This window comes from Odontesthes bonariensis, chromosome 9 (genome assembly GCF_027942865.1).
Source record: "Odontesthes bonariensis isolate fOdoBon6 chromosome 9, fOdoBon6.hap1, whole genome shotgun sequence".
Classification (NCBI taxonomy): Eukaryota; Metazoa; Chordata; class Actinopteri; order Atheriniformes; family Atherinopsidae; genus Odontesthes; species Odontesthes bonariensis.
The window spans coordinates 29,833,898-29,851,134 of NC_134514.1; the positions used below are offsets into that span (position 1 = coordinate 29,833,898).

The 17,237-nt window shown below is 43.7% G+C and overlaps 1 protein-coding gene across 1 annotated transcript; it reads right to left on the bottom strand.

The window, feature by feature from the left end:
• Window positions 1-552: 552 nt before the first annotated feature.
• Window positions 553-15,418, bottom strand: LOC142388579 (period circadian protein homolog 2-like). Its single transcript, XM_075473996.1, has 22 exons — window positions 15,281-15,418; window positions 11,558-12,128; window positions 10,754-10,846; window positions 10,409-10,563; window positions 10,095-10,216; window positions 9,523-9,724; window positions 8,662-8,713; window positions 7,953-8,095; window positions 7,717-7,795; window positions 7,487-7,593; window positions 7,159-7,312; window positions 6,957-7,065; window positions 6,615-6,876; window positions 6,180-6,339; window positions 5,944-6,074; window positions 5,600-5,809; window positions 5,228-5,473; window positions 3,985-5,069; window positions 3,642-3,861; window positions 3,288-3,519; window positions 2,982-3,132; window positions 553-2,897 (listed from the first exon to the last, which is right to left on the bottom strand). The coding sequence occupies exons 2-22, from the start codon at window positions 11,893-11,895 to the stop codon at window positions 2,742-2,744; spliced, it is 4,407 nt and encodes a 1,468-aa protein (XP_075330111.1). The 5' UTR covers window positions 11,896-12,128; window positions 15,281-15,418; the 3' UTR covers window positions 553-2,741.
• Between the last annotated feature and the right edge of the window lie 1,819 nt (window positions 15,419-17,237).

Here is a 17,237-nt window from a genome sequence, read left to right on the forward strand (position 1 = left end):
TAGGGTTCAGACAACATGACTGCGGTCACAAAAGAAAGGAAAAAAGACAGTAGCAAGACTGCTTATTTTACTTCAGTTTTATTACAACATTTTTCCAAGTTTAAAACAACACGTGTTCTCAGCTACAAAAATGCACAGAATTGTGCAAGATTAATATACTGCAGATTCCTACAGTGGCAGTGAGACAAATTTACACGACAACACACAACACCATGTGCCACCGTGTGTACGTAATTACAGATCAGGGTGCCTCCAAGAGCCAACCAGTGTGTAACTTGTTTAAAAATGGGTTTCCTATTTGTAAAGCCTTAAAAAGACAACACAAACTCAGCATACTCAACGACCTCTTTCCACATTATCAAATGAATACATGATATTCTGACATTCTTCAGGGTTTATACACAGGTAAGAGTTGGAGACCTGTTGGAAACATTTTGCACCGAATTAGATAAAAGACAGAGATGGACTGCAGCTGCTAAGTGGTGACAGTTGTCTGTGTATTCATTCACAGAAGCAGACAGAAGGATCACACACACACACACACACACACACACACACACACACACACACACACACACACATCTGCCAGATTGAGGCAGCCCATCGCTCAGTTATCACTTAAGTGTCTGACCGCTTTGTCTATTGCGCTTTGCCCACATGCATATATTAGGCATGCTATGTTCTGCTTACAGTAACATGACCTGGGATTTATCAGAGGTAGGGTTCGTCCCCAATGATGCTCAGAAACTCTTACCATCATTCAAATAAAATTTAACACGCATACACACAAGAAAAATAGAAAAATAGAATAAAAAAAGTTACAAGATGACATTAAAAAAGACAAACAAAAAAAACAACAACATGAAAATTAACTAAGTCAATGAGATGCTATTGGTCCAGTCTGTGTTATATTCACAGCCCCTGCATTTCTGTGTCAGCACCATAGTTGTTCCCAGTCCCACAGTCTCCTTAATACTTCATGCTAGATGACAAGGTTGCTAGATTGCTTCTACAACCGTCTCCTGTCTTTTGCTTTCACGAGAAGCTTACTGAGGAAGCATGATCCTCCTATTTTGCTACACTTGTAATGCTGCTTTCCCACCGTACTGCAGACAACAGTGCCGACACTCGATAATGGCCTTAAGAGTCGGACACCGTGTTAAACAGAAGCTTTCACAGTACTCAAGGATCCAGATTGCTGCACACAAACAACACACTTTCAAAATCAAAATATTAAGAGTTGGCGCAAAAAAATATTCTAACACTCAAAAACACACACAAAAAAAATGCAGGGAAAAACTATCTAAGAAGTCTTACTTTGTATTTTTCCATCTAAAAACAGATAATTGACCAAAAAAAAAAAAGGAAAAAAGCATCTGAAAAGTGTTCAAGTGGAGACCCTGTAACGTTGCATAATGTAGAAATTCGAGCAAATTTGTTCCGAAAGTGACATTATGTTGTAGTGCTGCTTTATTTCAAATGAGAACATTTGTTGAGAATTTTTCCAAACTGCATGGAAACAACTATCCCACATTCGTTTAGCTCTTAAGCTTGATACCTTTCTTTCTTTCTTTTAACAAACACCAATCCTAACAACCGTACAACGTATGTATCGGTTTTCTGCTGCCGAGTGTTTCACGTTAAAAAATAAATACTTTGGCAGCTTCTCAGTGTGTAACGCCGCCCGCTTCCTTGTAGCACCTATGCTGTTTTCAGGAGAAACTGGAAAAAGTCAGCTTCAGCTTCAAAAGTGACTTTAAAGGTCCTGTAGCATTTTCTGTCAAAGCGTGTAAGTGTTAATATATTTCTCTATAGCGGTAATTATTTGGCTTTAGCTTAAAAAAAAACTATGCTACTCACACTATCTACTCAAAATAAATAATAAACTGTAATGAATAGATTTATGTATCAGATTGTCACCACTGAGAACAGTTATACTCCGCATTTACGCCAGTCCGTGTCCTGCAGAGTCAAGTGCGACCACTGCTGTACACAATGATGCTTAGAGAGGGTGGTGACATTCGAACTTATTTATGACACAAAAGTGCGAGTGCCAGCTCTTTTGACCGGGCCGACTCCATCCAAAGAGCAGCACAACTATTCTACATAAATATTGATGGGAAAACAAGGCAAGTAGGCCTGGAATTAAAGGTTTTCGAACGCGACCGTGTGGTGTATCGAGAAAACACAAACATGATGTGGGGTAGCACAGCATGGTAACAGCAGTGCTGGGCGGCTTGATAAGGAACCTTTTTGCAAAAATAAATTTCCTAAAAATCCAACCAACAAAGAAAGCTGTTCAGAGGATGTCTATTCGTCATTCATTGGATTTGTATAAAAAATAAAAAACTTTGCCTCTGAGAGAGAGAGGATGGGAAATGACTACATTAAAAAAAAAACACTGCTCCGGGGTCATTTCGGAGACAGCGTGGTTGTGCGTAGAATGGCAGAAACTCTATATGAGGGTCGTATTTGCAAAGACCTCATAGAGCACTACTGCCTCCTTGTAAGGGCGCCCGGAGAAGCGCACCTCAGTGGCAGTGCTGCAACCAGCACACACACATGAACACACCATCTTAACACGCATCCATCAAATTGGCAACACAGTCCTCTTGCTCGTTTGTGTGTTTGCGTGCGTTTGTCAAGACGGTCAGGCACACATCCATAACATGTGCATGTATGTGTGCATTCTGAGGGTCCATGTCTGGATGACTATGTCCTCCTGCTGGCCGTGTTAATGTTCAGGAGCCTGAATCCGGCTGCGGCTGAGGCTCCTCTGATTGGCTCTGGGTGCTCAGGCCCTCTCGGCGCAGCTCCTGACCCATCTCGCCCATGTCCATGTCCGGCAGGTCCTCCTCGATGTGTGTGGCTGCTGCGTCCTCGCAGTACACACACTCCTGCACAAACACGCATGCACGTTAAGGACCATTTCTAGTTGCTCTGCTGTTTTCGGAAACGCATGCACTGTGTGGGTTCCTCACCTTCACGTTGATAGCTGCAGGTAGACCTCCCCTCCTCATCCAGGGATGTTCCTCCACGAGCTCTCGTCGCTGATCTGAGGTGAAATGAGGCTGGCTCTTCTGCATCTGCCTCAGTCTCTCCTTGTCTTCTCTCAGAACCCTCTGAATATCCCTGTTTGCCAGGCGGTTAAAAGAGATATTTATTGGTTTACTGAAAGTGATTCAATTTGGAGCACAAAAATTATTCATAAATTACATGGCAGTGATTGCATCAAGTCTGTTCCCCTTAAAAAAAAAAAAAAGACTTAAATCCCATTGGTAACTCACCGAGATGGCATTTGATATGTCATCATGACCTTGTCATCAGCATTGGCCATCAGCAGCCAAAGTGGCTCCTGGAGAACGTATTTGATTAAATTCTCCCCGTCCCCCTGACTTGAGGCTTTGGCCTGTGACTTGCTGCTCTCAGAGGCTCCTTCCCCAGGCATTTTTGGTTTCCCTTTAGGATCATGTTCCAGGGAGTCAATACTGCCGAAGTATTTGCTAGTGTTGCTGCTTCCTGCACACATGGGAAAAGATATAAATTAGCGTTTTTGTTTTTACATTAGTTAAAAACTACTGACCACATTGTGCCCAAAATGGGGCAAAACTCTTTCTGAGCTTGGATGTTTCTCAGCTGACCTGTTCTGCTGCCAGAGGCTCCACTGGCCGAGGTACGACAGCCGTTGGAGCCTGAACCGGAGCCGGAGCCGGATCCGGACCCTGACCCTGAGCCCATTGAGCCGGAGGTGGCTGACCCAGTGCCAGAATGCGAGTCCTCATGCTCCCGCAGCAGGATGTCCAGCAGATCACTGGATGAGGAGTTACCGTCACTTTGACCCCCATCACAAGGAGATTCCACCTGAAACAAACCAGCGATAAGAGAGATAAGTTACTTCTATCATCAGGTGCTGTGGTAGCTTTTTAGTGCAAGCATGTGTAAATTAGAGTAACTTTTAGGCTACTGGCAAACTGTGGCTCTTACCTGTTGGTGATTCTCAATCTTGGCTGTACTTCCGTTCTTTTCCCCTGCTGCCCCCAGTCCCCCTGACACTGCTGAACTGCTGCCCTGCCCTCCAGCAGAGAGCACAGCGCTGTCCTGACGTTCCACCGAGCGCTGCCCCTCCTCCATGCTCAGCAGATTCAGCTGCAGCGGCGAGCTGCAGCGGGACTCAAACAGTGGAGGTGATGTGGTGGGCTCCCGCACCCCGGAGGCAGGGGTGGAGGATCGTGAGACCGCACTCCCTCTGGGATCGACTGCCGGGGCTTTGGGGAGTTCGGGGGCTATGGTGTAAGGGAAGGCTTGAGGTTGAAAAGGGGTTGGAGGAACAAACTGAGTCTGTACTGCGAAAGCAGGCTGGGCAGCAAAGGGCTGCTGAGTAGTGAAGGCAGTCTGAGGTGCCTGGAAAGGCTGTTGGGTAGTGTATGGAGTCTGAGCGACTTGGAATGGCTGCTGGGGAGGAAAGGCAGTCTGTACAGGAAATGGCTGCTGGCTGGTGAAGGAAGGCTGTGTTTGCATGGTGAAGGTTGGCTGGGGCGCTTGAAATGGCTGCTGGGTGGCGTATACGGGCTGCGTCTGGGGCTGCTCAGTGAAAAATGCTGGTCTGGGTGCAGCTCCCAGCTGGCCTATCTGACCCAACTGTCCTATTTGGGGATAAATGTAATTGGGCAACACCAGAGCCACAACAGGTGTAACAATGGGCGCAGGGAACGGAGTGGTGGTGGGTGGAGCTTGGGTGTTCGGCCCTTCTACAAAACCAGCGGAAAGAGAGGGGTCCGGGTGGGGGGCCTGAGCTGGAGCAGTGGGTGTTGGGGGATAGAGCGGATATGCAGGCACCATGGTGGGGTATGAGACATTAAAGGCTGATAGCGATGCTTCTGATGGAGACCATGAGGTCTGGTTGAGCCCCTGGAGGGGAGGGCGGGGTTTGTGGTTAGACACAGTGCTGTCCGATGAATCAGGATGCTTAATTCGTGGCTTTTTGGATTTCCTGTTGCGGTTGCCCTTCTTGGCAGCAGTCTCTGGCCTTGTGGTGCCTTGTTTGGCAGCACTTCGTAGTCCTGATGATTCTGAGAGGATACATGTAGAAGTGAGAAAACTGTTTTTGCTAAACTTATACACATGTATGTAGTTCTGAACTGGTCCGAGAGTTAATTCCTCTTCCCATTAGCTGAAATTCAACTATAATTACATTGAATAACTCTTAAAACTTTGAACGTTGCAGTACCTTCAGCATTGGTTGGACCTCTCTGTTTGTGGAGATACGAGGAACATTCCTTCTGGAAGCTCCTGGCGTTGCGGAGCTCTCGGCAGCGGTTCAGGAAGGCCTGCTCTTCTTTTTGAGTGTGTGCTGCTAGCACCTGCTTTGTAAGCCCCAGCTTCTTGTAGGCCTCTTTCTCTTGGCTGGGTGGAGACACCATACTGACCGGCAGAGCTGGGGGCGCCGGGCTTTCTGCCACATCCTCGATTATCTCTGTAGCACATCACATCAAACATCTCATTGTTCAGCAAATAGTTTAAAAGTGCTCTTTACTCCAGCTCGGTTTCTGTGTGTGTGTTCTCTATCACGTCCTAAAAAGGCTTGAACCTAAAAACTCACCAGATTCTGGCTGAGGCTTCTTGTCTCCGACGTGGACAATGGTGCTGCTGTAGCTGCACTGTGAGGTGATTGACACAACGCTCTCAGCCTTACTGTGCAGAGTGAGGGGTGTCAGGGTGCCCCCCACCACAGCAGCTGCCCCAGATGGATGATGCTTCTTGGGTGCTTTCATGTTTGACAGGCCTGGCTGGGAGTCTCGCATCAGAGAATCTGGATGAGTTGGGGAGAATTTTTTAAGTAAGCAACCACCTTAGATTATTACTGTCTTGTTTCATGACAAGATTTAAACCCACAGATAAGAGCGGTTGCATGTGTATGTGTACAGATGCAGTAAGTCTGCATACCTGTGTGTGTATCCTGAGGTATACCATCTTCTATTCCCCTCTTGTCATCATCTGAGTTGGATGAGGTGGTGTTTGATGAGAACTGGTACTTTCTTTTCACTGTGATGGGTACATTGCAACTCTCCAGATACCTAGGAACCAAAAATCATTTATTTCAGAGATCATCAAGTTGCTTACATTCAGTCACAAGTGATCTTTAACCTCCCTCGTTCATGAAGAAAATCACCAGCTTTTACCTGATGACACTGTCGAGGCAGCTGATCTGCTGGTAGGAGCAGACAGTCTGGTCTTTGCAGGTGAGGTCCTCCATGCTGCCTGCGGTGCTGTCCCTGAAATGCTGAGGGGTTCCTGAGTCCTTCAGACGCACCCCTGAACTCCTCTGAACTGCTGACGATGCTGCACAGAGAGCGGGGAGAAAATGTCAGAACACACACTTAGAAGTGGTGATTCCTCACTTTTTGTTATCCGAGTTGTGGTTTAATCTAGTGCTGCATGTAAATGAACAATCTAACACTTATCTCAAGAAAGAAAAGCCCACTTATCCCAACATAAGTTACATTTTCTTAGTAAGTCTGGTTGAAATGGAAAGAGCATGTAGCTGCTCCCTGAACTGAGCTGTCAGTTAAAGCGATCACAGAATGTCAGGTTTTACTGTAACAAACTGGACTTACTGTCAGTGGTCTTCCTCTGCTCATGTTTGGACGCCAATGGTGAAAGTGGGGGGGAGCGCAGGCAGACCTGAGAGTCCTGGTTTTTCAGCATATGGACTCCCTTACAAATTTCCTGAAAGGTCCTGGGCTTGGTCGTGCCCGTCTCCTCCGCTTTGTTCCCAGCTGCAATGTTCCCGTTGCTTTCACTGGACGAGCTGATGCCCACTTGTTGTTCATGAGAACCATTGCTTCCATAACCACTGGAGCCCATGTTGTGGACGGGCTGAAGAGAAAAAAAGACCGTTAAGGGAAGTGACAAATGCCTCCTGTGTGCAAGTTGAAGACTTGTGCGCGTTAGCTTACTTGAAGTAGTAGTCTGTGGATCTGCTCGCTTATTTCCTGGATGTCAGAATCCATCATCTTCCCTCCATGGAAATCTGGTGCTGCAAAAACATCTTCGTTGACAGGACCCCTGAAACACATAAAGACACCACTGTCATCTATCCTGTTCAAATCAATAGCCAATAAAAGTCTGTGACTACAGCGACATGTTGGAAATACTCACATGCGGACTTTGTGCCTGCCGATCACAAAGGACACCTTGCGGCTCCAGGGATTGACGAAGCTGGACCAGCTGGTGTCGATGGTGATGTACTCGCCGTTTCTTGCACAAAAACGGATTGACGAATGGTCAAATGGCTGACCAGCATACTGCAGAACTGTTTGGAAACAGGATGCATTATTTATGAGTGACAGAGACAGAAAAGCACGAAGGATTGGTTGAGCCTCTCAGATTATTAAATTCTTGCTTTGTAGCTAAATATGTATTTCAGCAATTTAAAGAACATAACCAGTTTCATTTCAGTCCCATGAATTTAAATAAGTGTTCTCACTTTTGCGATGCACGGCCAGCATTAAGGGTCTGTCACTTGGGTGCAGATTGAGAAGTACGGATGTCCCGATCAGGTCCTGAGGGAGGTAACCTAACAGAGGCACAGCCCTGTTGGAGAAATGACAACAGTTACTTCAGTGTGATGCAGCACTGCAAAATGAACTCGAAACATGAGCGGGAAAAAAATAAAAAAGCTTCCATAAAGGTTTCCCAGCGACTCGTTTCACCCACCTCTCATCGACATCCTGAAACACACAGTTTGGTGTGTGTGTGGTGGTGAAGATCCGTTTGTCAGAGGGTATTCTGGGCGCTGAGTAGAAAGGAAGAAATATAATATAAATATCTTTTCAAACAATATTATCAAATCATTTTGTAATGATTACATGTTGCAGAGGGAGAGAACACCAGAATAAGCTTCAAATTTCAATTGAAGAAATGCATCTGGAAGCATGTCCGTCAGTTCTCACCTTCATATCCGGAGTGCACCCTCTCAGCCAGCAGGAGGCAGCAGAACTGCTCTTCGGCCAGCTCTGCATCCTGTACTTTCATCAGGTAAGGGGTCATACGGAAAGGATAGTACTGGAGATCCCCCTCGCGTTCCTTTCCACCACTGCAAGATAAGCACGCTGTTGGTGTGCAGTCTAGTTTGAGCACAACATCACATGTGGGGTTTATAACTTTCTTTACAGAATCATAAATTTGAAGGAAACATTTGTTCTTTGTACCCACCAGACAAACCCTCATGTTATGTTTTGTTAAGTAAATCAAGGTTAAAACTCAATATATAGTGAATTACCATTTTTTACTGAAGTAATTGTGTAATTTAGGCTAATGAACTCCAGTTCTAACCCTTTATAGTTAATCAATTTTCAGAAAACATACCTTTGGTAAGTCAGTAAGTAACTTATCGAACTTGGAATATATTAAAGCAATAAATGCCTATAGTGATAGTTTCTGATATATCACAACACCAGTAAACTCATTTTCAAATCTTAATCAAGTTCTTTTCGTTTTGAATCTCAGCTGTTATTCTCCATCTGGTCACTAGATGGTGGTGCAGTTCAAAAGCTCACGGCTGCTGACATTCCCACCTACTCCCCTCCCCTCATTCACCCTCTCTCAGAGCTGGTTTGAGCAGGTAACTCATCAAAGAAGCTTCCGGCTGCTGTCACTCACCTGATGCGGCAAAAGAAGGATTTCTCCTGCATGCACTCCGTGGGAGACGACTCTGAGTAAGACAGGGGGGAGGGGAGGGGAGTGTGATGAATATGTCATCAAATAATAAAGCTTGACTACTTCCAATCTGTTATGTGTTAATATTCATAACACCGTTCACTGGACCCGAGAGTTGAGTATCTCACCCAGGAGGGGAGGATAGGTTATTGCAATACAGGATTTGTAAAATGATGAAATAAAACTCAAGATTAAAAGTAGCGATAACACAAGAAAAAGGTTCCATGTAAAAAAAAAAAATAAAAAAATACAGCTGCTTATCACGTGCAAGACTTTACACACCAAATGATCTCTGCTCTGACAGAGCAGGACTGATGCAAACTAAAAAAATCGACTACTTTTGAATTAGACAGCAGAATGACAGCCTAAAGATTTACACAAGAGGAGGCTCAACGCTTTTTTTTGATGATAACTTTGTAGAAAAGTACATGTAATTGTTGATTAAAGCTTGCTGCTTTGGTTTGTAATGAAATGCACAGGTGTACCTAACAAAACGGTAAACAGGAGATTCTGACTGCTCCCATTGTGATGACATCCTCTGTGAATAAGCGACAGGTGCATGTGCGTAGGCGTGCATTCATTAATGTGTGGCTAAACGTGTTAATGAAATATGTGAAATGCGCTTCTCACCACGTTTGTAGGTAGGCGGGTCGTGAAAAAAATAGATGCATGTGTACGCGTGGGTGATTTGGTTTATGTTTCATGTGGATTTGCAACGTGCACATGCTTTGCAACGGAAATCTACCATCTGACTGTAACCTAGATGAAGACAAAAAGGGATATAAGCCCATTTTTGGCCTGTACCTGCTCCAGTGCACATGCTCCATGACGGCAGGCGGTAGGGGGTGGTGAAGCTGTAAAACACGCTGACATCCTGGGGAGTCAGGAACTCCACAAACTTGGCGTTGTTGAACACTTCGCGCTTACAGTTCAAAATGGTGGCCGCCTGGTCTGAGATGTAAACAATCTTCCCCGTGATAAGAGACACGGCCACAGCAAATATATCCTACAGGTATAAAGACAAAGAAAAGTCACCAAGTTAGTGGGTGAACATGATGGTGCAGTGGTTAGTACCGATGTGTCACAGCAAGGGCTTTTCTGATTTGAGCCTGGTGGGCTTAGGCCTTTCTGTGAAGAATCGGCATGAGCTTCACTGAAAGTCCTCATCTGGTGCCTGCAGCTTATTCCCACCAACCAAAGTAATTGGTCTTACGGAATTGGTTTAAGTATGAGCATAAATAGTATATTTGTTTGTCCTGTGATAGACAGGTGGCCACTGGAGAGGGTCTAAACTTTGTGCAACTTTTAAACGGGAATTTTCCCGAAATTTTCAGCTTGAGCACCGCTGATGTATGGTGAAGAGTGGTGATACTTACAGTGTTTTTGAGGGTGTATTCTGAAGTGATGGTGTTGATTTCCTCAATGGTGTAAGATGATACATCGAACCCTGGTGGCTGACTGTCATTACTCATTAGCATCTGGTAGTACTCTTCATTGGCTGCCAAAGCAAAACAACACACATCACTGCATGCGTCACAAAACAAAATATTCAACCACATTAAAAATTTTTTTTTTTTTTAAAGAAGCACGTTTAATTTGTCAATGTAACATCACCAATACACTATAACAGCACTGTTAAGAAATGTAAGAAAATGTGCATGAAAATAAAGCCAAAACACGTGAGTCCTACCTTTCACCTGCTTGATACATCGGAGCGCATATTTGAGCGTGTTGACAGTGTTGGACTTGCCCTTACTCCTCTTTTCTGAAGGCAAATGCATCTTCAGCTCCTTGAGAGTCTTGAAGAGCTCCTTCTGTGTCTTAGCTTTGGCTGACTGTTCACTGCTGTAGGATGTGACAGAGGCAGAAACACGTGCGTCAAAATGACAAGGTCTCACCAGTGATGTCACAGTCAGCTTTCCAGCATGGGGAGCAGCACAGGACTCGGATGGTACTGGAATGGTTCTGGGATTTATCTTTCTAATGGTTTGCCTTTGAGAGCTTTCTGGAATTGTGAACTGAAAGCACCGCTAACCTGCAGCCGCTGGTTGAAGGGTTGTCCTGCTCGGAGCTCATCAGACTGAAGGCATTGGAGCTGCTCGGCGGGGAGGGGCTGTGAGAGTTGGAACTGTAACCACCAAACACACGATATGTTATTTAACACGGTGTTCAGAGAAAAATACATCAAAACAAAAAGAGTGTTGTAAAAGAACAGTTACATTGGAAACACAAAAGACTAAATGTTTCCAAACTTATTGTTGTAGAATACCACAAACATATCATCCGTGTTTAACTTCACAAATGGAAAAGGTTTTAAAATGCTTTAAAATGTACAGACAAGGGGAGAAGTGAGGAAACTGAGTTATTAAGGAGAAAGAGGAGCCATGTGACGCAGCGTCATCGAGGGATGATGGCGTAATACATCAGACGACTTTTTAACTGCTCTGCAGCCCATTTGTTTAAGTCGGATTTGCCTTGATAAAAAATGTCTTACAGACACAGATCCAAGCAGAATCCCACGGAACTTAATGGAACAGCTGCTGTGTCATAATCACCGACGTCTGACCGGGAAGTTCAACCGACCCGTTCATTTTCAAAAGTTTAATTCGTAGTAAGTAATCAATCCTGCAGAACTTCAGATTGTGTTGGTTTACAGCTAGCTTTTGTATGCTGTATGTAGCTGCAAGTATGACTCATTAATGACTCAAGTTGGAGAAAATGAGCCTTCAGTAACTTCAATGAACCTTACTTCCATGACCTACATGGTCCGCCCCCCCAGGGTAGAGAAAAAAAAGCCCACCTCCAATAATATGATTCAGTGCATCTGACGGGATCTCACCTCTTATTGCTTCCTAAAGACTCCATAAGTGCAGAATCCTTGCCATTGCCACTTGAGCTGCCCACAGATTCGTTGCCGTGAGACTCATTGCCATGAGACTCGTTACCATGGGATTCTGTCCCACTCCCACTTGAGCCGCTGCCCCCCATCTCTACATCCTCATGTAAAGGTTGCCGTTGACGCTTCCTGTCGTCATGGGGGGAGCCCAATGAGACTGGGTGCTCGTGGCTGCTGTCGCTCCCTTCGGAGGCCAGTCCTAACTCGGGTTCGAGTTCTACCCCGTCCTGCCCGCCGCAACTCTCGTTATAACTGCTGGCCATGCGGTGACGTTGGCTCATGGAGTCACAGAGAAGCTCCTGCTCTTCCTCAGCCTAAAGGCTTAGACTTGCCCGGTTCTGTTCTCGCCCGTCTAAAGCTGAGGCGCGATGGTGCTTCGGATTGCTGTCTTCATACAAGGGACGAGCCAAAGGGCAAAGGATGGGAAATTAAGTTGTCGTCCACGTTCCAATGCCATGAGGTGTATGGCACTGGGATGAAAATGGAGTTGATCTCTTAGGACCAGGGGTGCAGACTGGGGAAACAAAAGAAGGAAAATACTTGTAAAAATCCCCTTTACAATACAGTGCACTTCTGTTGATAACAACACCAAGAAAACAGTGCTAAAATTAGAAGCAATCAATATGGATTATGACAAACAATCCATCATACCACAGTGACCATGACTTTGATCTGATCGACAAGCTTTCTATCTCAGCACTGCTTAAACTCAACACTAAAGGGCACGACAGTACAAAGGAAGCGCGTTTTCACACACAGGCAGTAAGGTTGGAGCCATCCATCTTTCAAATGGGCTGTACAGTTAAACTGGTCGTTGTCTACCCTTTCCAGGAGGATTACAGCCTCAGGCCACTGTGATCTCTTTCAAATTTTCAAAGAACTGCTCACATAAAAGGTGAGTCTGCAGAGATGAAAATGAAACTCTGAGGATTGAAACAGCTTGGGAGTTCACACACATCACCGGGACTAACGCGGATGTTGCAACGGGGCAGGATTAGTTGGGGCTATTTATGTTTGTTACAGGAAATACAATAGGTACTGAAGACAAATCCAAACCATTTCACAGCTTTTCTTGCTGTCCAGTATCAGGTTGCAGCTATTTATGTAAGCGTGCAAATTCACTGGCTTGTCTATTCTTCACCGTTTACATAAGATTTTTATGTAACTTGGGAGTTTTTTTTTTTTTTAGGAAAGTTACTCATATTTTCAAATCTACAAAACAATAACCCGGTAGAAATTCCAAGCCCCTACACATTCACTGCCACCTTTGTAGATGGCCCACTAGCAATTTTAACAGTGGAAGCAGTGGAAGCAAGTGGAAACAATGGCTGCCGCAGAGGGCCAATCGGGTGAGAGAAAGAAGCGCCAACAGGTTAATATGACATCAGCTCAAATAGGGTTTAAATCATTACAGACACACTTTTTATTTGATCTTTTTTAACCAAAAAAAAAAAGCCATGACTTTAGGAGTGGTGTGTTTCATCTACTGACACAGCATATGTAATACATAATCATAAAATTAGAATTAAGGCTAATTATCGGGCAGAACTTCTCATTGTAGCTCAGATGATTTATAAAGAAGGGTATCAAGTCCTTCAACAAGTCAACAATAAATGCGAGAAATAACCTAAAAACCAGCTGAACTCATTGGAAAAAAAAAAGCTCTTTCACAGGATAAACAGTAGATACGACATAGTTCCTTTAACTGAACAGTTTATTTGCCATGTTAAATACAAGATATGCGGCAGCGTTGCCACGTGGTTCAAACTAAAAGATTGAATTTAAAATAAACTATGAATAGCACACTATCAAAAAGACAGTTAATACACTCTTAATCAAAACTTAAAAATACCATTTAAGTTTACAATATACATTTACAAGAGCCTACCTAGTAAGTGCAAGCAGCATGGACATGAACTGACCAGAGACCCTTCTCTGTGAACATGACAAGAAACACCAGCAACCAAAATCATCCAAGGATAAAACTCCTTCAAACTCCTTCAAGCACAGTAAGCAAATACATATGCAATTCTCAAAACAGAGAATTAAATCCTCCCGGGAAATCCTTCCGCTTTCTGCTTCCAGCTGAACTCCGTTTCAGAGTGAGCGCCAGTAATATCTACACATTAGCACAGATCTCTAACATTATACAACCCTGTTCCGGTCACATGGATTTGTTTGGCACAAAGCCAATAGCCCTGTTTCATAAAACCACATGCTTTTTCTTGTAACCCGCAACTCGGGTGTATTCTTTCATCAAACGTGAGACAGAGATAACACAAAAACAGTTATGAGTACTATCTATCCGTTAATTTTTGCAAGCAATTCACTCTTAGCTGCAAAAGCAAGGGGAAAACATTCCTCTCATTTTCTTGAAAAGGAAAATGAATGAAAAAAAAGACATAGATAATGTTCCTGTGGGAATAATTGATTGTATTTTCATGCCTAATCATGTGAAGGCTTTCCCCGCTATTTGATCAAAATGACATCATCACATGAGTTACATCACTGTATCAGTTAATGTATGGTATAACACACGCTATTTTAGACTGTGTCTTCTTATACTGTAGCCTACATATTGTGTGTGTGTGTGTGTGTGTGTATATATATATATATATATATATATATATATATACATACACACACACATACACATACACACACACACACACACACACACACACACACACACACACACACACACACACACACACACACACACACACACACACATACATGTGAGTTAATCACTCTTTGTCTTACAGGAGGGCCCTCAATTAGTTTCTGTGTACTATGGGGGCAACATATCTGCCATGATTAGGAATCTAAACCTTTCAAGGTCTACCTAATCTACCAACAAGTACCTAGCTTCTCTAACCAGATCATATAATTAATGCTAATACCTACTTAATATTGATATTTACAGTGAGATAAGTCCCCAAAAATGTTACGTGCAGTGTGTTACGTGCAGCCCTCTTTGGGGACCTTGAAAAGTATTGAAATCAACTTATCGACTAGTAATTCCTACCAATTCCAGGTCCAAACGCATATGACATAAGTGTACCTATTCAATGTAAATGATTTACTCATTGTACACATGTATGTGATTACCGCAGAGACATTTTCCCAATGATTTCCCAGTCCCTTGTAAAGAAAACTGAGCAATTAGTAAATATTATTATTATAAATATATTATTAGTCACTGACTAACTTTTTTACATTTCTCACTTATCCAAACTTACATTAAATAACGGTTCGAGCACATAAAAATATAATAATAGGAGAAGAAATATCATATTTGCCTACATCCCTTCCCCCCAGCTCCCATTGACCTGCTAGTCACAATCCACACACACGTTGACCTGCAATCCACTGCACGGTACACTGACACAGTTATGTAAAAATAACAACATTGCTAAAAGCACGCAACAAAATAAGCGTAGCTTACCCAGAGACGACTCATTTAACAAAATTTTACGTTTCTTCACCTATGAGAATGCACAGAAAACTGCAACCGGTATTTCTTGGTTATAAAAGTAAAATAAGTAGAGCAATCACGCTTTCCGCGCATGCGCAAATGTCAATTTAGTTATGCAACGTATTTTTTTTAAGGCTCTGGTATGAATTTCTACCACAATTGAAAGGCTAAAATAAAAGAAAACCAACCTGTTCTGTCCAACTGAAAGTCCCCTCTCCGTTAGGCTACGGCGAAAAGCAAAAGCCAAGCTGACGAGTGAATAAAACGCTGATTTAGTACATCCAGTACACCTCAATGGGACTCTGGCTTTCAGACTGGTTGACACAGTAGTCGTTGGTTCCTCCCCGGCTTTCTACGGCAAAGACTCATCGGCGAATCAGAGAGCTCGCCGCGTGACCTCAATTCAGTCTCCTCCCCTAACATCACTCGATTGGCTGAAGGCTATGGGTTTCCATGGAGAAAGTTATGGAACAGCAACGGCGTGAGCTCATTGGTGCAAAGTGCTGTCCGTCGTTTTATATAAACAAGTCATTCATTGCACGTGGAATCTCATGTTGTCTGTATCGTGGGATGATGCAGCGAGCAGTGACGACCACACGGAGTAGTAGGGCTTGAAAACAACGTGTCAACTGTTGAAATTACATAAATATAAAATATGTGAGGAAGCAACAGCAAGAAACGATAAAACAAACTAAAAACATTAAGAAAACACATGTTCTTAGAACCAATTAAAGAAGTTGATTTAATATGCGAGATATTGCGAACATATTGGCAAAATGACATGTTACATCTCGAAAAAGACTCAGTATTTAGGTAGTGAAGACACGCCTGAGAATGTGTATTAAGTAAAAGACAGACTACGGTCGTGATGGGATAGCAGGGTGCTTTTCCATAGTTACCTGCGTCACATCTACTGTTCTACTCTTTGAAGAGTCGCTATACTGGGGAGATAAATTGTTCTTGTTCAACTGCGATGACAAGCTTGGCACAAAGTAAAGCCCAGCTCATCGCAGTTGAGTTGTTGTGTGTGGCAGAGGCTGGAGAGCACAGAATTATTTTCATTCTGCTGGCGTGGTAGCCACAACACCATATTTTCTCTTGTCGCGCCAAGAGCCTCCGTAGAAAAAAGCTCAGTAAGAAAATCTGGGCTCTCTGCGTGCCAGTTCCGAGTGGCCACACACCCCTGCTGAGACGGCTCTCGAGCCACAACAGTCCCTGCTATTTGTCTGATGATACTCAGCGCCACTCACCAGGACATCTGAAAGCTGTCTCATCCACCCACTTTCACATGCACTTCAACATGATACTATACGCAGAGCCTGATATGCATTGGGCGCTGCAGTAGTCAGTAAGCCCCCATGTTGGGCATGACCGATTTGTGATCTTTTGCTCCAAAAGCCTCACTCCATTGGGCCCCAATGAGAAGGAGAACATGTATTTCGCATTCACCTGTGGTTATTTATAGTGTAGGCGGATTTCCGTTTATTTGGAAACAATTGAAATGCAAGACTCATTCATGAATATCTCCCTTCATCATCTGTTTTTTTTTTTTTTTTACAACCGGCCACCTCATTTGCTGGTAGCCGCAGCGGACTGGAGAAACTCACACGTGGGTGGAATCCCCTAAACAGGACTGACTCATGGTGGGGGAAGCTTTATTTGTCAAGCTCAGGATTTGCGCTTTAAAATGATCCGGCCACCATAGAGCCTCCAACCTCTGCTCTGCAAGGTGTTAGCGCTTTTCAGAATGGGCGGATATAATGGAGACATTTCCTCGTTGCATTGTGGGAAATGTAGTATGCAGTGTTTGTGTTTCCCTCCGGAACTGTATGCGTAATGCAACTCAATTCGGTGTGAACCAACTGTTCACAACATGCTACTTTCTACTACCTTCTTTAGAACTGTCGAAATATGTTCAGTTTATTTGAATTAGTCGGAATATAAATTGAAAAATGACCAGCATATCATGAGTAATACACAATTGAAGAGGCTGAAATTATGCCAAGTGCTCTTTCTTTAACATTTGTGTCTTAAAAAAGTACAGAACGTAAAATTAATTTTCACATGGAGATATAAAGGCTGGACAGATGTGTGCAATAGGTGTAAACATTGATCCAAATAAGTTGAGTTACTTGAGAAAGCTTG